Genomic DNA, 20213 nt, shown 5'->3' on the forward strand with positions numbered 1-20213 from the left:
TGGTAGGTACAAAACTGTACTTTTTGGTTCCATGTAGATCACTTGCATCAAATGTGAAAACTGTTTTGCAAATGTAGAGTTCTGAATTGGCAGTGTGCAAGGTTTTTAAACATCCTGGTAGAAAATTTGATTTTGTCATTATTCTTAAAGCAGTTTTGCTTCTTACTGAAATATTATCAGGTAAGTGTTGTGTGTCTTTGCTTACACAACTACTCATTCTGCTTAAATGTTGTTCATAGTTGACGTGCATTGACCTGTCATTTTCCATATTTAGGAACTGGAGTAACAACTCGTGGTACGAAGCTGGGTGGAACGGTGACTGAAACAGGAGAGAATGCTGTATACCGCATGACACAGACTGAAGCTCAGGCAGCTATAGATAAAACAATAGAAGCAGTGATTGCAAATGTCTCTCTCTCTACTGCTTCCCCCTCCGTTAGTCCTGGTAGGAGTCTGTGTAGGGACAAGTTACAGGGTAAACAAGATGCTCATTCAGTAATGACCATCTCAACAGAGACTTCCACAAATAGTTCCCCTCCGTTGTCAAACAAAGTGGTTCATTCTGACTCTTTTCTCTCATGCCAGTGGAGTGTGATAGAAGCTATGCAACGACAGGCCAGGACATTATGCAGTTATGACAAGATTCTAGCAACAAAGAAAAATTTAGATCATGTCAATAAAATACTGAAAGCCAAGAAGCTACAGAGGCAGTCACGTACTGGTAATAATTTTGTAAAGCGACGGCCAGGTAGGCCTCGGAAGCATACTCTACAGTCTGGGCTTTCTTCACAGACTTTACAGGCTGTCCTGCAAAGTAGGCACCTTGGAAAAGATTTGAACAGCTTTCACACTGGTGCCAAGTCAGATACTGTTACTGATGTGATAGAGTCAGTTGTACAGAGTGCAAATCCCAGTTTGGACCTTAAAAGGGGTATCAAGAGAAGAAGATGTCTTGAAGAGAATCTAATGATGAGATCAAAGAGTTCACTGGATGAGAATAAGAGGTAATACTATGCTGTTTTGCATTAGGCAATAAAGAGTTACTAAAGTTATAATTTTTAAACTTGTAATGGACCTTTTTCTTTTCTTTTGTTTTTTTTTTTTTGTTTTTTTGTTTTTTTTGTTTAAGAATATACTAAGCAAACTTTATTTAAAGCAATGGCAGTCTGAGATGCTAGAGAGAAGGAAGGATTCCAGTGAAGAAGTATTTTCTGTCTATTTTATGGACAGCAACAGACTTTAACTTAATTCTTTAAACATGGCACAGTAATTTTGGTGAGGTATTTGTCAGGGTTGTAGAGGGTAAAGCCTCAACTTATGGCTAGGTGTCCCAAGTTCAGTTATCTACTTCATTGTTCAACTGAGCATCTGTGAGGATGGGCATGATGTTCTTTGTGTTTCACTGTTGCAGTCATCACATTTGGGTTATCTGCCTGCAGGTTGCCCTCAGCCAGCCTGAATACCAGAGTCTTCAGATTTCTGCGTTGGATGCTGTCTCTTCTTCCCTGACGTCAGGTCGTCAGGGGTATCAAACATGCAGCCGACGCCATTACATCAGTCTTTCTTGCCATGCGGTGCCCAAAGCAGAAGCAGTTCTCAAGTGCCGGTTGGCAGTCTCCTGAAATTTTCATTTTCAAGTTTCAGACCCGAACTCTTCAAAAAAGATAAGTACCCCGTTGGGGATCCTTTTTCTTGCTCCAACCAATGTCAGTAAAAGTTAACAATTGTCTCACCTGTGGAAAGCAAATACCTCATAGAGATTTTCATTCTTACTGCATCCCCTGTTTCGGCCCAGACCACAACGTCCCTCGCTGTCGGTTTTGTGCCTTGTTCAACGCCCGAACTATTCATCGTCTGGCCATTTTTGCAGCCAATTACTTCCATACTCAATCTACATACACCAAAATGACTTCGTTAAGCCATCCGACTACCGATCTTTCCGAAAAAACGTAAGGATAAAGACAGAGACAGACCGCATAGGTCCAAAACTGCCAACAACGCTTCCATTAAGCTAGTCGCCAGTCCGCCGGTACTCAATGAGGCACTTTTGCAGCCCCTGATACCTGTTACTTCAGATTCGCAGGCCCCTACTGAGACCCATTCGGAGTCCGGTATGCCGCGAGATGCTTCTTCGACACTGGAACTTGCGGATGTCTCTACCTTGGATGAGTCCTGCAGGCACCAGCTTCTGAGGGTGTATTCAGGCCTACAGATATTCATATTAAACAGACGCCATCGTTTCCATCCAGAAGTTCTGAATTCCTCAGGCCAAAAACTCGCACTACGCCTAGAAAACCGATAACCAAAACCGCAGGTTCAGGCCCATATGCCTCGAAAACAAATGCTTAGATTGGTTGAAGACCTTAATACCTTAATTAGGGGAAGCCAGCCTTCCCCCTCCAAGAGACCTAGAACTAATTTTCTTTCGGATTCTTCTGATCAGGAATCTGATATTTCTGCTCCTTCTGATTACTAGGATTTGCCCTTGCCTACTTATGAGGATTCTGATGCAGAGGATTCCATTCCCTCTGCTTTCCCTCCAGAAGATTTTACTTTCGGTGAAAACTTGCATACTCTTAGGGAGCATTTCTGCTGGGAAAGCCAGGATTACTCTGAGTCCAAAAAGAGACTTGGGGAGATGTCCTTCAAGGATGCATCTGCAGTCCTTACAAATGGGTTGTCCTGTCGCCAGGCAGCCCTTCGGTCGGCCGGATTCCAAAGTCTGGGTCCGGCTTCGGCTGGTGTCGCACTTCACCCGACGTCATAGCTGCAGTTCTTCGGGTATAAAGGCATCAGCCGACGCCATTTTCCCCAGTCTTTCTTGCCGCGTGGCGCCCGAAGCAGAAGCTGTTCGCAAGTGCCGGTCGGTCAGAACCAGAGATTACTACTACCGAATACTACTTCGAAGACTTCTAAAAAGCTAAGTACCCCATTGGGGACTCTTTCTTGCCTCAGCCGATGTCAGAAAAAGTGAATAACTGTTTAACTTGTGGGAAACAAATACCTCATAAAGATTTCCACTCTTACTGCTTACCTTGTTTAGGCCCAGACCACGACGTAGCAGCTTGTCTAGCCTGTGCTTCTTTTAACCGACGGACGCTTAGACATCGGTCGGAATTTGCTGAGCAGTTTTTCGGCTCTGATTTTGCTTATATTATGCCGTCGGATCCTCCGACTTCACAAATAACCAAAAAACGCAGGGAAAAGGACCGACACTTGCGGTCCGCGGTTTCGGCCGAAACCGCGGTTGAGCCAACCACGAGTGTCTCGGTTTCGGCTGAAACCGAGCAAGCGGTTCTTCCTCCAGCCGAAAACATGCCTTCTACCGAGGCCTCTTCTAACCTGGTGGAATCGGCTTCTGAAATCCAACCTGCAGTTGTGGTTTCTCAGGAATTATCTGACACTATTCCCTTGGATATTTCAACCCCTGCACGTGGAGCTGCTAGGCCTCCTGCAGCCATGTCCATTAAGGCCTTTGCCAGGGCTAAAGCAGCTAAAGCTTCAAAAACTGTGCCTGTTAAGCCCCCCTCTCACAGGCCCAGCTCCAGTTCCCATATGCTTTCTCTGGCAGAGGATCTCATTTCTTTAATTCGTGGATCCCAGCCTCATCCAGACAGGGCCTCTCACCCACCTCCAGAGAAGAGGCCTAGAGCAGAGCCCCCAGAGCCAGTATCCACAGATGATTCCTCTGATGACTCAGAAAATACAGACCCTCCAGAGGCTCCTTACTCCCCTTACGAAGACTCTGATGCTGAAGAGTCCATCCCTTCTGCCTCTCCACCTGAGGAATTTTCCTTTGGGGAAACCTTGCATGCTATGAGGGAACAATTTCAGTGGCAGGGCCAAGATTTCTCAGACTCCAGGAAAAGGCTTAGAACCTTTTTACATTTGCCACAGCATAGGCCTTTAGCTATACCTCCAGTTCTTCCTGTTGTAGATGATGCATTTAATGATGCTTGCACTGCTCCTGATTCATTACCTCTGGCCCCTGCTAAGCCCGATAGGTTCTACAGGGTCCCGGACACTCATCACCATTTATACAAGGCTCCTTTTGCAGATCCCGAGACTACCTCCCAGGGGCCTAAGGCTGTAGCAACTACATCTGCTAAAAAAACCCTCCCCTCTGAAAAGGAATCCAGGTCCTTAGAGAGATGGGGTAAAAAAGTTTACACTTCTGCTACTCTGTCAGCTAGGGCTTTGAACTGTCAATTTCATATGATTCAATATCAAGAATTTATGCTAGACCGGTTAACTAAAAAACTGTCCTCTGATGAATCTTTAGATAAGAAGTATGTTCAGGAAATGGTACATAACATACAGCAAGTTAGTAACCATTCTTTAAAATGTGGCTATGATGCACTGGAGGCTTCCTTTAGATCAGCCATGACTGGCACAGTTATCAGAAGGCATGCATGGTTGAAAGAGCAGGCCTTACCGGACCATGTCAAATCAAAACTTTTAGATGCACCCATGGACAAAGTCAATTTATTTGGTTCTCCTGCACAGCAGGTACTGAAAAAGATGGAAGAGAAAGCGAAATCTGTACAAACAGTGAAAGATTTCTTACAGGTTCAACCTCCAAGGTTTAGCAGGAACTGGCCCTCCAAGACTTGGTCCTTTCCGGACTCCTCTAAAGCACAGAGAGGCAGGAATAGGCGTTCAAGAGGCAGAAACCAATCCAGGGGTGCCTACAGGGGACGCCAGTGGCAGGGTAACAACCAGCGAGGCACAGATGCAGCCACCTCCACTACAACAACACAATCACAGTGACTTGGCTGAGGCACCGCCTACCAGGGAACAACTGGAAGCACCCTTAGGCGGAAAGCTAGCCTTATTTTCAAAGAACTGGCATTGCATCACAAGGGAAAAATGGATTTTGCAAACTATAGACCAAGGTTACAGGTTCCATTTCCATACTCTACCAGGAAAGAGAGGAATGCCAAACCTACCACCTACTCAAAGGGCAGAAGCTCTAAAGCAAATATCTCGATTATTAAGAATGAGAGCTGTGGAAAAGGTACCATCTATGGAACAAGGGAAGGGATTTTACTCCAGACTCTTCCTGGTACCAAGAAAAGAGAGCAAATGGAGGCCTATTCTCGACCTGTCCGCTTTAAACACATTCCTCATTGTTCCAAAATTCAAAATGCTGACCCTACAGCAGCTTCTTCCCATGTTGGGCAAGGAGTCTTGGCTGGTAACTCTAGATCTCAAGGAGGCATACCTGCACGTCCCCATATGACCAAATTGCATAAGATACCTCAGATTTCTTGCAGGATCAGAGCATTATCAATTCTCAGCATTGCCCTTTGGCTTATCTACTGCGCCCAGAGTGTTCACGAAATGCCTGGCATCAGTAATTGCTCATTGCAGGCTTCAGGGAATCCAAATTTACCCCTACCTGGACGACTGCCTGATAAAAGCGGACAACAAAAACAAGCTAACAGAAGACTTACAAAGAGTCATTTACCTGCTGCAAGCCCTGGGATATACAGTCAATATAAAAAAGTCAAGGCTGATTCCATCCCAAAGAATAACCTTTCTGGGTGCGGAGCTGGACACATCAAAACAGATGGCATTCCTAACTGCAGAAAAGCAAGAGCAACTACCTCTCTACTTCTTGGCATTAACAAAGCAGAACCATCTAACAGCAAGAAAAGTACTGCAAGCCCTAGGCTTCATGGCATCCTGCATAATCCTGGTCCCTCATGCCAGACTGCATATGAGAAAGCTACAGTGGTACCTAAAGAATTTGTGGTGTCAACACAAGCACAGCCTAGAAACCAAAATTCCAATAATCCCATGCCTGAAGCATGAGTTCCTATGGTGGGCTCAGGCCTGTCAATCAAACACAGGATTGCCCTTCTGCAACAGTCAACCAAGCCAAACCATCACGACAGACGCCTCAGACCTCGGTTGGGGGGCCCACATGCTGGACAAGTGCATACAAGGCTTATGGACTCAAGACCAACTGCGCCTGCACATAAATCTAAAAGAAATGCTGGCAGTAAAATTGGCAATCCAGTCATTCAGACCATTTCTCCGAGAAGGTCAGTTGATGATAAGGACAGACAACACCACAGTTATGTGGTACATCAACAAACAGGGAGGCACACATTCATACCCTCTATGCCGCTGGCACTGGACCTATGGGATGTGGCTCTGAGCTACAACATTCAGTTACAAGCAATTTTTGTACCGGGAAAATAAAACATTCTAGCAGACATGTTAAGCAGGACTACCACGGATGCCCACGAATGGATGCTGCATCCGGACATCTTCAAAGCCATCACAAGAGAATGGGGACTACCACAAATAGACTTATTTGCATCCCCACTCAATCACCAGCTAAAGAAATTCTGCACAAGGACGTACCACCCACTTGCTTGGAAGGTGGACTCCCTATCTTTCAGTTGGGAAAACCTGACAGCATATGCATTCCCACCACTTCCTTTGATGCACAAGGTGCTATTGAAGATCAAAGAGGAACGTCCAAGGATCATTCTGATAGCTCCAGACTGGCCAAGGCAGCATTGGTACCCATTACTGAGGAGCATGTCTCGGGAACAAATATGGACACTACCCCTGATCCCATTGCTGTTAACACAGAACAACTACAACATCCTGCATCCAAACCTGAAAACTCTGCAGCTGACTGCCTGGAACATTACATAAGATCAATTAACCCAAATTTATCCCAAAGGGTTAAAGACATTATCCTTGAGGCTTGTAGACCTTCAACAAGAAAGAATTATGCAGCAAAATGGAAAAGATATCTCATTTGGAGTACTGCAAAGGGAGAAGATGTGTCACTGGTAAACATAGCCAACATCCTGGAGTACTTGGCAGAGCTCTTCCATGCAGGCCTGTCCTATTCTTCCATCAAGATACATGCATCAGCTATTTCAGCAGAATACAGCTTGGATCCTCCTGTCTTCTCGCATCCTCTGCTCAGGCAGTTTCTGAGAGGAATTAAAAATGTAAAACCTCCTAGGAAACCACCATTGCCAGCATGGGACTTGAACTTTGTGCTAGAAAAATTGACACTTCCCCTTTCGAACCAGCAGCAACAGCAGAATTACAATACTTATCCTGGAAGACTGCTTTCCTGCTGGCAATCACCTCAGCAAGAAGGGTTTCTGAACTACAGGCATTAATGGCAGTGCAACCCTTCCTGATCTTCCATCCAGATAGAGTGTCCATGAGAACAAATCCTACATTTATGCCTAAGGTGGTATCCAGAGTGTCTTTAAATCAGGCTATCCACCTACCTACATTCTTCCCCAACCCACAGAACAGGGGAGAAAGACTGTTGCATACCTTGGATGTACATAGACAATTACGCTACTACCTGGACAGGACCAAGTCCAATAGAAAAACTGACCAGCTTCTGGTAGCATATGCAACAGGAAAGGAAGGAAAACCAATTTCAAAACAGACAATCTCCAAGTGGATAGGAAATTGCATTAGATTTTGTTACTCCTACCATGGAAAGAAAACTCCAGAGAACATCAGGCCTCACTCCACAAGGGCTACAGCCACTACCACAGCTTTCTTATGAGGAGTGGCTACCAAGGACATTATAGAGGCTGCTACTTGGACCTCCGTGCATACATTTGCCAAGCATTATAATTTACCTTTATACTCTAGATCCCGAGCAGGTTTTGCCACTGCTGTTTTGCAAGGGATCCTAACTACACCATAATCTCTTTTTCCTCCTCCCTAGTTTGGCTATGGTATTCTACCCATTTGTAAGGACTGCAGATGCATCCTTGAAGGACATAGTACAGTTTTGTACCTACCATAAATGTAGATGTCCGATAGGAATGCATCTGCAGTCAGGATTACCCGCCTTCCCTCTGTGGTACTCCTAGGGTATTTGCCATCTTTTAGCTAGCTTGGGGATCTATTATGGTGTATTTGTTTGTATATATGTACATACATGCTTATTTTATGTGTTTGCTCTCTACTATTTGGAAACATTGGCATTTATCCAAATTTAGCCATCCAAGAGGGCACCTGGCATCTGGGGCAAGAAACACTGAGGAAAATGGCGTCGGCTGATGCCTTTATACCCGAAGAACTGCAGCTATGACGTCGGGTGAAGTGCGACACCAGCCGAAGCCGGACCCAGACTTTGGAATCCGGCCGACCGAAGGGCTGCCTGGCGACAGGACAACCCATTTGTAAGGACTGCAGATGCATTCCTATCGGACATCTACATTTATGGTAGGTACAAAACTGTACTTTCTTACTCCTGCCTCAACACAGGCCTTTAGCTATCCCTCCTGTTCTGGACATTGTAGATGATGCTTTCTTGGAATCTAGCCTTACCCCAGACACTTTGCCTCTAGCTCCCAGAAAACCTGACAGGTACTACAGACTACCTGACTCTCACAAGTTCCTCTTCAAGAATTCTTCTGCGGATCCAGAGACCATTTCCTAAGGACCAAAAGGCATTAAGGCTACTGCTGCCAAAAATCCTTCCCCTTCTGATGGAGATTGTAGAGCCTTAGACAGATGGGGTAAGAAGGCATACACTTCTGCTGCTTTGGCCATTAGGGCTTTAAATTGCCAGTTTCATATGTTAACGTATCAGCAGTATATTGTGGGACTACTTAAACAGAAAATGATGTTGATTCCTGATTGTGCTGAACACAAAGACTTGCAAGATTTAAGACATTCTGCAGAACAAGTTGGTAAACATACTTTGCAGTGTGGTTTTGACGCTTCAGAAGCATCTTGCAGGGCTGCTGTCACTGGGTCTGTACTCAGAAGGCATGCTTGGCTTAAGGAACAAAACTTGCCAGATCATGTTGAAGCTAAATTATAGGATGCTCCCTTAAACCAAGACCGCCTTTTTGGCAACAAAGCAGAAGTAGTACAGCCTCCCAGATTCAGTAGGCATTGGCCTCCAAAGAACTGGCAATGTCCAGTCCCTTCCAGGCCTTCTCAGTCCAAACCCAGGAACAGCAAACGACCTAGGCTACAGTCTCAGGCTACGCACAGATCTAAGCAGTGGGGGGCTCCCACTTCCAAAGCAGGGAGTAATAAGCCACCCCCCTACAGAAAAATGGCACAATGACTTAAGCTTAGCCCTGCTCAACTACCTGCACCCTTAGGAGGAAAGCTCGCCCTGCATGCAAAAAACTGGGAACTCATTACCCAGGACAAATGGGTTTTGAACATAGTTTCCCAAGGATACAAATTCCACTTCCACACACTACCAACCCTAAATGGTTGGCCAGACCTACCTCCAAATCAAGGGGCGGAGGCCCAACAGCAGGTTCTCTCTCTTCTCAGTGTCAGGGCTATTCAGCATGTCCCAGCAGAACAAAGGGAACAAGGTTTTTATTCAAGACTTTTTCTGGTACCCAGAAAAGGCAACTCCTCGTGTCCTATCCTGGACCTCTCTATTCTCAACACCTTTCTGGTGGTTCCAAAATTCAAAATGCTAACTCAACAGCTTCTTTCTATGCTAGCTAAAGATGCCTGGCTGGCAACCTGTAGACTTAAAGGAAGCTTACCTGCACATCCCAATAAGAGGATCCTGCAGACAATACCTACGTTTCAGGGCGGGCTCCATGCACTTTCAATTGTCTGCACTTCCCTTTGGCTTATCTACTGTGCCCAGGGTGTTCTCAAAGTGTCTAGCTCCAGCCATTGCATTTTGCAGGCAGAGAAATATTCATATTTACCCATTCTTGGACGATTGTCTGATTCAGGCAGAAAGCCAGGACTTGCTATTACAACACCTGGCATTCTTAAAGAAACTTCTAACCTCACTGGAGTACTCCATCAATGAAAAGAAGTCTCACCTAGTACCCTGCCAACAGATTGTATTCCTGGGAGCAAGCTTGAACACAACTTCCCAGATGGCATTCCTCACTCTGGAGAAACAAGTTTATTTGACAACCTACTTCAAACTGTTGGCCACAAAACCCCAGCTATCTGCAAGGAAAATACTGCAAGCTCTGGGGTTCATGGCCTCTTGCATTCTACTAATTCCATATGCAGGACTGCATATGAGGAAACAAATAGTATCTAAAAAGCCTATGGTGTCAACATTCTCAGGACCTGGAAACAATGATTTCTATCATTCCTTGTATGAAGACAGAGTTTCTTTTGTGGGCAGAGGCCTGCTACCGCAACAAGGGACTCCCTTTCCCACTACCCCCTGCCGCCCAACCCTAACAACAGATGCATCAGACTATGCATGGGGAGCTCACATGGCAGGGCAGTGCATTCAGGGCAAATGGAACCCGAGACAGATGCACCTGCATATCAGTCAGAAAGAAATATTAGCTGTGCAGAATGCTCTGACAGCCTTCAAAGACCGTATTCTTCTAGGACAACTATTGGTAAAGACAGACAACACCACAGTTATGTGGTACATAAACAAGCAGGGGGGAACCCACTCATACCCTTTTTGCAAACTAGCCATGGCTCTGTGGAACACAGCCTTGAGCTGCCAAGTACACCTACAAGCACAATTCCTGCCTGGCAAACTAAATTCACTGGCAGACAACTTAAGCAGAAATGTCATGGACCCACACAAATGGAAATTAGAGCCCGAAATATTCAACCTCTTAAAGAACAAATGGGGGACTTCAGAGTAGACCTGTTTGCCTCCCCTCAAAACTATCATTTGAACAATTTGTTCACAAGAACTCCCCACAGTTAAGCTTGGAAAGTGCATACCCTGTCCTTTACCTGGGAAAGCCTCGGTTTATGCCTTTCCCCCTCTGCCTCTCCTCTCGAAGGTTCTACTAAAAATCAAACAGGGCAAGTCAAGGACAATACTGATTGCACCAGACTGGCCACGCCAGCACTGGTACCCCTCTTGCGCAGTATGACACTGCTACAACCATGGCACCTGCCTCAGACCCCTCCCTGCTGTCCCAGCAGGCGGGCCAGATTCTGCACCCTCAGTTTCAAACCCTGAACCTTGCAGCCTGACTAATTCCTTGAGCTCTCCTCTAGCATCCCTCAGTAAGCAGATGCTGGATGTCATTCTGGAGGCAAGGAGGCCTGGTACTAGAAAATCCTATGCTGAAAAGTGGAAAAGATACTGTTCCTGGAGTCAGGCTCGGGGGATGGGCACATTGGTGCCCAGCTTACCTCATATTCTAGAGTACTTAGAAAAATGCTCCACAAGGGCCTATCCTTCTCGTCAGTTAAAATTCATGCCTCTGTCATTTCAGCACATTATAATACTGAGCCACCCCTCTTCTCTCACCCCTTGCTAAAATAATTCCTTAGAGGGGCCAGAAATTTAAGACCCCCCAGGAGAGCTCCCACTCCAGCCTGAGACCTTAACCTTGTATTGGAAAAGCTCACTCTTCCCCCTTTGAGCCAGCTGCAACAGCAGAGTTGAAATTCTTTTCTTGGAAAACAGCCTTCCTTCCAGCCATCACTTCAGCAAGAAGAGTGTCTGAATTACAGGCCCTCATGGCAGTGGAACCCTTCATTATCTTCCATGCAGACAGGGTTTCCCTCAGGACTAATCCTTCCTTTATGCCCCAGGTGGTGTCTAGTGTGATCCTAAATCAGTCTATTCAATTGCCTACTTTTTTCCCTAATCCACAAAAAAAAGGGTAATGAATACTGCACTCTCTGGACATGCACAGACAACTTAGATTCTATTTGGACGGGACTAAGCCTCTCAGAAAATCTGAACAGCTTCTAGTTGGCTTTGCTGCAGGGGCAGAGGGGAAGGCCATTTCAAAACAAACCATTTCCAAATGGATAGCCCATTGCATTCATTTCTGCTACAAGCACCATGGAAATACTACCCCACAGGGGATAAGATGACATTCCACCAGAGCTGCATCTACCTCTGCGGCATTTCTCAGAGGAGTCTCTACCAGGGACATCCTAGAAGCTGCTACCTTGAGCTCTGTACATACCTTCACCAAGCAATTACCACATTTCTATCTTTTCTAAATCCAGAGCTGGATTTGCCACTGCAGTCTTGCAGGGCTTAATAGCTGACTCTTATGCTTTTTACCTTCCTCCTCCCTTCCTTAGCTTTGGGAATCAACCCAAATGTGATGACTGCAACAGTGAAACACGAAGAACATAGTACAGTTGTGTACAATTACCCTAAATGTAGATGTTCGAGTGTATTCACTGTTGCAATCCTGGTTACCTTCCCTCCAGCCCCCTGACTTCTCTTGGCTCTACCTTTCCTTCTTGTTGGTGTATTTATTTTTTCTTGTGTATTTGCTTTTTGATGGGGTGTACCATACCATGTAATTGCTTCCTATTGTGGGGGCACCTGACATCTGGGGCAAGAAAAACTGATGTAATGGCCACAGCTGCATGTTTTATACCAACAAGCATCTGACTCGGAAATCCGAAGACTCTGGCATTCAGGCCAGCTGAGGGCTTCTTGCAGTCAGGTAACCCAAATGTGATGACTGCAACAGTGAATACACTCGAACATCTACATTTATGGTAAGTGTACAACAACTGTACTTTCATCTTGGAGGGGTCAGGGGCATCCTAGCTGGCTAATGCTGATTCCATAGTAGTTGGGCCCATTGTGGGAGAGGCATTGACATGGCCAGTAGAACAGATGACTATAGGCCTTTTTGGCTACACAAAGGAGTGCATGGGAACTGACAAGTGTGGTATATGTGTTGGTCCATGTGGTGACATAGGTGCCCCTATCACTATACAAGGCATTAGGCCTTAATAGAAAATATGCTGTCATTGCCAGCACACAGTCATAGCACCAAACTTCTCAATGTTAGCCTAGACAGTTATTTCTCTAGATGGCTGTCACCCGGAGAGATCTGTGGGAGGGCATCTCACCCCTTGTGCACAAATTAGATAGAGTACGATAGCAAATGAATCGATGATTGTCAAGCTGACAGAGCAAAAGCACATAAAAACATATTTTTGTTGGTGTCCATCGACAGGACTGAGCAGTTTGCCTATAAACTGCATTGCTGAAGTTAACAGTAAACAGTCTCCTTTGTTGGTATCTGTTTCAGAACTGACTTAGGTAGGTAAATACTAACATTACTGTCGTGGCATCCTACTCTGTCTTCATCTTTCCGAAGTCTGCCTTCTACATTGAATGGGAGCATCTCAGTAGTTTCCTTTATGCCCCTTCCTAAGTGTAAACATCTCCTGATGCTGGTAATTTCTGTGTCCAAGTTTCAGCAGCAGTGAGCCATGTAGGCCCAACTTTTATTTAGTTAACTGGTGACTCTTGTGATGCACCTCCACTGGCCCAGTAATCAAAAAGCCTCAGTCCTCACCACTGGCAACAGCGGGGCATGTACACATTGGGAGGATGACAAGTACAGTGAAAAATGTCTGCACGTACGGCAGGTGCAGGGCCAGACCAAACCAGGAATCAGTGAACAAACGGCCAGCAAGGTGAAGTAAGCACAACAACAAAGTAGAAATAAATGTTTAACGGTCCCAAACTGGTTTCGGCAAAACTGCCTTCCTCAGTGGGATATAACAAAACTAATGTCATCATGCCATTTATATAGAGCAATCCCTCCAATGAAAAGTCAACCTTACAGATTGTCATTTCCTATAGCAAATATTAACATATTTACCTAAAAAAAAAATCAAACAAATAATATTCAGTACCATCATCTTATAAAATAGAAATCACAAACTCCATAAGTGATCAGTGAGCCTTGGTGAAAATAGACCCCCAGTTTTATAATCCAATATTTCTCTTTTTTTATTGAGGATTGAATGCCAACCTTGCCTATTGCTTCTATTACCATGAATCATATCTATAATCATTAAATAAAACTGTGCAATACAGTGGATAGTACAATGTCTATATAATGCATTCGTCATTCGCTTATTACGTATATCACTCAGATGCTCTGACATATGAAGACACAAGGGACGTGATGTCTGGCCTATATAGAAAGCCACGCAGGTACATATTAAATATATTACCCAGTCCATTCCACAGTTTTCAAAGAATCTAGTATCAAAAACCTGATTCATGTTCTTACTATTAAATTGTTTGGACTGGAATATATATCGACATGAGGAACAATGGCCACAAGGAAAGGTGCCCAGCAGTCTATCCCCCAGTAGTAGTTATTTGATGATAAACTGCACCTCCGGTACTAGTACGTTTAAAGTGGGAAAAGTGCGATCCCAGTGTTTTTCCTCTCCTATATGAAAACCGACAGTTGAAACCAAGAACATGATGCAATTCATCATTAGCCATTAATCTATTCCAGTGTTTAGAAATAACCTTCTAAATAAGATTAATGTTCCACCCATATGTAGTTACAAATCTATTATTATCAGACTCCACCCTCTGTGTTTTATCTTTATAATCCAATAATTGCATCCTGTCCAAATCTGAGGCCCAATTACTGGCAGATATAATATCATGTTGTTTATAACCCGTAACTCTAAATCTGTTAATAAGGTCTTGTTGAGATGTAATGTAATCCTGAGGTGTAGAAAAAAATCTTTTTATATGTAAGAACTGGGATTTTGGGATGTTGCGGCTCGGATGCATACTGGTGACAAAAAGGAAGTTGTTATACTGGGGATGCTTACGAAACACTGGAGTTCTAAGTGTGTTATCAAAATTTATAATAACTGTCACATCAAGAAAGTTGATTTGATGGTAATCTGAATTTAATGTGAACTCTATTCCCCCTTTATTGTTTAAATACTGAATGAATTCCAATAAATATTGCCTATCAGCTCGCCATACCAACCAGCAGTCATCCAAGTACTTCCTCCAAATATCAAGTTCATTCATATAAATATTATGAGTGGGGTCATATATCAACTGATGTTATGTAGTCCTATTTTGCCTGCATTCTTACCTGTGGGTTCGGAGCCGAATATCGGCTCTGACTCGGCCAACTTTTCTAGCTCGAAGTCTTTCATTGGTTGGGCTAAGCAGGTATCCCATGGTGCACTGCTCCATGTTCCCAGATCTCGTTTGCCGCTGGAGTAGCTAGGACGTGGTCTCGCTTTGGCTGCGACTAAGTACCTTTTTTTCTTGTATTCAGAAATATTTCTGTTCATAAACAAAAAGCTATTTTTATAGCTATTGTCCTTGTTCCTTATAGTTGCTGGTGTGTTTGTGGTTTGTGTGTATCCCGCTAACTGTTCCCTCGTGCTAGGCCCGTTTCAGTTAGAGGACCCAGTCCTTTCCCCTTAGTGTTCCAAACCGTTTATTTAGAGGTTTGTTTCTTCTGGTAGTCTCTAACCATTTAAATTAGAGGTTTTTCAGTCGTTGGTCTTGTATGTGTCTGTGTTTTTGAACAGTTGGTGTGCACTGTGTTCCGTGTATCTGGTTCCCGCGTTTTTTGTGCTTGAGTGCCTGTGAACTTCTTAGATGTTTTTCAAGAATGCAACTGCAGTCATAACATATGGGTTGTCCTGCCTCAGGCAGCCCTCGGTCGGCCGGATTCCAAAGTCTGGGTCCGGCGTCGGCTGGTGTCGCCTCCTCTCCGACGTCAGAACAGCTGGAGTATAAAGGCATCAGCCGACGCCATCTTCTTCAGTCTTTCTTGCCGCGCAGTGCTCGAAGCAGAAGCAGTTCGCAAGTGCCGGTCGGTCAGCTCCTGTGTTTTCAGTACCGAAGTCGTCTAAAAGCTAAGTACCCCGTTGGGGAACATTTTTTCTTGCCTCCGCCGATGTCAGAACAAATTGAGAAAGTTAATAATTGTTTGTCTTGTGGTAAACAAATACCTCATAAGGACTTCCATTCTTATTGCCTACCTTGCCTGGGCCCAGACCACGACGTCTCGGCCTGTGCTTGCTTTAATAAGCGCACTCTCAGGCGCCGGGCAGAATATGCCGAAGACTTTTTCGGCGAATCTTTCGCTTATATCATGCCGTCGGAACTACCGACTACTCAATCTTCCAAAAAATGAAAGGACCGGGACCGACATCCTCGGCCCGCGTCCTCCACCGATACACCTCCTAAACCCTCCGCGAGTGCTTTGGTCCCTTCGGAAGCGGTAATTCAAGTGCTCCAGGCCGACTACTCAGCGGTAACTCGTCCTTCGGTCTCGGAGTCTACACCGGTGCCGGTTGTTGACTTTTCTCCAGAAACCGAAGTTCTGGATCTACCCGACACCATTCCTGTAGACAAGGTTACTTCTGCACGTGGGGCAGCTAGGCCCCCTGTATCCATGTCCATCAAGGCCTTTGCACGTGCTAAGGCCGCCAGCCAGGCCAAGGCCCATCCTAAACCTACTGCCCAGGCCCCTTCTTCTGATAAACAGATCATGTCTCTTGCTGCAGATCTTATTTCTCTTATCAGGGGGTCTCAGCCTCATCCAGACAGAGGTTCTCAGCCGCCTGCAGAGAAAAGGCCCGGAACTGAGCAGGCCGACAACCTCTCTTCAGATGAAGCCTCTGGGGATTCTGAGCCTTTAGATACCCAAGAAGAATCCTTCCAGGCCTATGAGGACTCTGATGCTGAGGAATCAATTCCCTCTGCCTCTCCTCCAGAGGATTTTTCGTTCGGTGAAGTCCTACACTCTATGAGGGAGCATTTTAAATGGCAGGGTCAGGAATTCTCTGATTCCAGGAAAAGGCTACGTACCTTCCTCAAGCTACCCCAGCACAGACCTTTAGCTATCCCTCCTGTTATGGATGTCCTGGATGATGTTTTCTCTGACTCCAGTGCTAACCCTGATTCTCTCCCTCCTGCTCCTGTCAAGCCAGACAGATATTATCATCTCTTTAAGGTCCATTCTGTGGATCTAGAAACTATTTCACAGGGCCCCAAGGGAGTGGCTACTTCCACAGCCAAGAATCCACTGCCAGCGGATAGGGAAGCTAGGTCCCTGGAGAGATGGGGTAAAAAAGTTTATACCTCTACCACCCTGGCCATGAGGTCGCTTAACTGCCTTTTTCATGTGTTTCAGTACCAGGAGTTTTTACTGGATGATTTACAGAAAAAGCTAGCCTTTCCTGAGCCTATTGATAGAAAGGCATTGCAGGATCTAGTACATAACACTCAGCAGGTTAGCAATCATTTTCTTCAGTGTGGTTATGATGCATTGGAGGCTTCATGCAGGGCAGCTATGACTGGGGCTGTTATACGTAGACATGCTTGGTTAAAAGAACATCCACTGCCAGACCATGTTAAAGTAAAGTTACTTGATGCACCTCTGGAAAAACAGAAACTTTTTGGTGCTAATGCACAAGATGTGTTGAAGTCCATTGAGGAAAAAGCAAAGTCAGTACAGACAGTCAAAGATTTCCTCCAGGTTCAGCCACCCAGATTCAGCAGGAATTGGCCTTCAAAGAATTGGTCCTTTCCAGACACTAACAAGTTTCAAAGGGGAAAAAACAGGCGTGCCCGAGGTAGAGGGCAGTACCGAGGCTCCTACAGGGGCCTCCAATGGCAACCACCAAATCAAAGAAGTGTCGCAGGCAGTCCATCTGCACCACAAGGACAACCACAATGACTTGACTTTCATACAGTCTACAAAGGCACAAAGAGAAGCACCTTTGGGCGGAAAATTATCCTTATTCTCAAAAAACTGACATATCTTAACCAAGGACAACTGGATTCTGGATTTAATAGACAAAGGTTACAGATTCCACTTCCATACTTTACCAATAAGACAAGGCATGCCAAACCTGCCACTTCATCAAAGGGCAGAGGCACTCATTCAAGTTTCAAAGCTGTTAAATATAAAAGCAATAGAAAAGGTCCCTCCACAGGAACAAGGCCAGGGATTTTATTCAAGACTGTTCCTTGTTCCAAGAAAGGAAAACAAATGGAGACCTATACTGGACTTGTCTACTCTAAATACTTATCTCATTGTGCCAAAGTTCAAAATGCTGACGTTGCAGCAACTCCTTCCCATGCTGGGCAAGGGGTCTTGGCCGGTCACTCTGGACCTCAAGGAGGCATACCTGCATGTCCCAATCAGACAAAGCTGCAGAAGATACCTCAGATTTCTTGCAGGGACAGAGCATTATCAATTCTCAGCATTGCCGTTTGGCTTATCTACTGCGCCCAGAGTGTTCACGAAATGTCTGGCATCAGTAGTGGCTCACTACAGACTCCAGGGGATTCAAATATACCCCTACCTGGACGACTGTCTCATACAAGCAGACAACAAGCAAACCTTGATAGCAAACTTGGACTATGTCATTCAATTACTACAGGCCTTGGGATACACAGTCAGCATTCAGAAATCAAGACTTCTGCCATCCCAACAGATTATTTTCCTAGGAGCCAAACTGGACACAGAAACACAGATGGCTTATCTCACAGAGGAAAAACAGCAGTTACCAGAGTACTTCAAAGGCCTAGCAAAGCTCTCCCAGCTGACTGCAAGGAAAATCCTGCAGGCCCTGGGGTTCATGGCATCTTGCATTCTTCTGATACCTTTGGCAAGACTTCATATGAGAAAGCTGCAGTGGTACTTAAAAAGCTTATGGTCCCAACACAGCCAAAGCCTAGAGGACGTAATCCCACTCATTCCATGTCTGCAAAGAGAATTTTTGTGGTGGGCTCAAGCAAGTCAGTTAAACAAAGGCATGTCTTTCAACAAACCTCAAGCAGGTCAAATGATTACAACAGACGCCTCAGACCATAGATGGGGCACATGGAGGGCATATGCATTCAAGGTCAATGGACACCAAGGGAAAGGCATCTGCACATAAACCAAAAGAGATGTTGGCAGTGATGCATGCAATCGAGACTTTCAAAAAATCACTTCAACAAGGACATTTGCTAATAAGGACAGACAACACCACTGTTATGTGGTATATAAACAAGCAGGGAGGCACTCATTCTTATCCCCTCTGCAGACTAACAATGATTCTCTGGGAAAAATCCCTAAGTCTGAAGATACATCTGCAATCCCAGTTTGTGCCAGGCAAGGACAATGTACTGGCGGACAAGCTGAGCAGAAATTTCTTGGATCCACACGAATGGATGCTGCATCCTCACATTTTCTCACAAATAACAAGGACATGGGGAAGACCGGACATAGATCTCTTTGCTTCTCACATAAATCATCACGTGGAAAAGTTCCGTACAAGGACCCACCATCCTCTAGCCTGGAAAACGGATGCTCTCTCCTTCAGCTGGAAGTCCCTAACAATTTATGCATTCCCTCCTCTACCACTGCTGACCAATGTGATACTGAAAATCAAAGCAGAACAACCAACAGGCATTTTGATAGCTCCAGACTGGCCAAGGCAGCACTGGTACCCATTGTTGTTGAGCATAACTCGGACCAAACCGTGGCCTCTGCCCCTATGGCCTCTGCTTCTAACACAACACAATTACAGGACGGTTCATCAAAACCTGAAAACATTGCATCTGACAGCCTGGAGGTTACCATAACTCCTTCCAATATCTCTCTTTCCAAAAAAGTTCAAGAGAACTTACTGGAAGCACGCAGACCTTCCACCAGAAAAACCTATTCAGCCAAGTGGAAGAGATTCATCATCTGGAATGCTAACAGGGGTCAGGATACAACAGTATTGAGTATACCTCAGATATTGGAATACTTGGCAGAAATGTTTCATACTGGTCTCTCATATTCTTCCATAAAGATTCATGCCTCAGCTATCTCAGCAAAATACAGTTGTGATGCACCTGTGTTTTCACATCCTTTGCTAAGACAGTTCCTAAGGAAGATAAAGAATATCAAACCTCCCAGGAAACCGCCAGTACCTGCATGGGACCTCAACTTTGTCTTGGAAAAATTAACTCTTCCTCCCTTTGAACCAGCAGCAATTTCAGAAATGCAATTTCTCTCATGGAAAACGGTTTTCCTATTGGCAATCACATGAGCAAGAAGAGTCTTGGAGATTCAAGCACTCATGGCAGTACCTCCTTTTCTCATTTTTCATCAGGACAGAGTCTCTCTAAGAACCAATCCTTCATTCATGCCAAAAGTAATTTCCAGGGTGTCTCTAAATCAAGCCATTCACCTGCCTACTTTCTTCCCCAATCCTCAAAACAGGGGGGAAGCACTGCTGCATACTTTGGACATACACAGGCAACTACGCTACTACTTGGACAGAACTAAGGCCAACAGAAAGTCTGACCAACTGCTTGTAGCCTTTGCTGCTGGAGTACAAGGAAAGGCAATCTCCAAACAAACAATTTCAAAATGGATTGGACATTGCATCAGATTCTGCTATTCTTTTCATGGAAAAGGTGTGCCAGCCAATATTAGGCCACACTCCACCAGAGCTATAGCCACATCCAC

At 45.0% G+C, this 20213-nt stretch overlaps 1 protein-coding gene across 2 annotated transcripts in view; it reads left to right on the plus strand.

The window, feature by feature from the left end:
• ASH1L (ASH1 like histone lysine methyltransferase) overlaps window positions 1–20213 on the plus strand; it is a 3741676-nt gene that overhangs the window by 796139 nt on the left and 2925324 nt on the right. For both annotated transcript variants that reach the window (XM_044080164.1, XM_044080163.1), the window contains exon 5: window positions 275–1004. In XM_044080164.1, the coding sequence (XP_043936099.1) occupies window positions 275–1004 (730 nt within the window). The remainder of the gene's footprint in view (window positions 1–274; window positions 1005–20213) is intronic.

Source organism: Protopterus annectens, chromosome 8.part0 (assembly GCF_019279795.1).
Source record: "Protopterus annectens isolate FY-2018-M chromosome 8.part0, PAN1.0, whole genome shotgun sequence".
In the NCBI taxonomy this organism is placed as follows: domain Eukaryota; kingdom Metazoa; phylum Chordata; order Ceratodontiformes; family Protopteridae; genus Protopterus; species Protopterus annectens.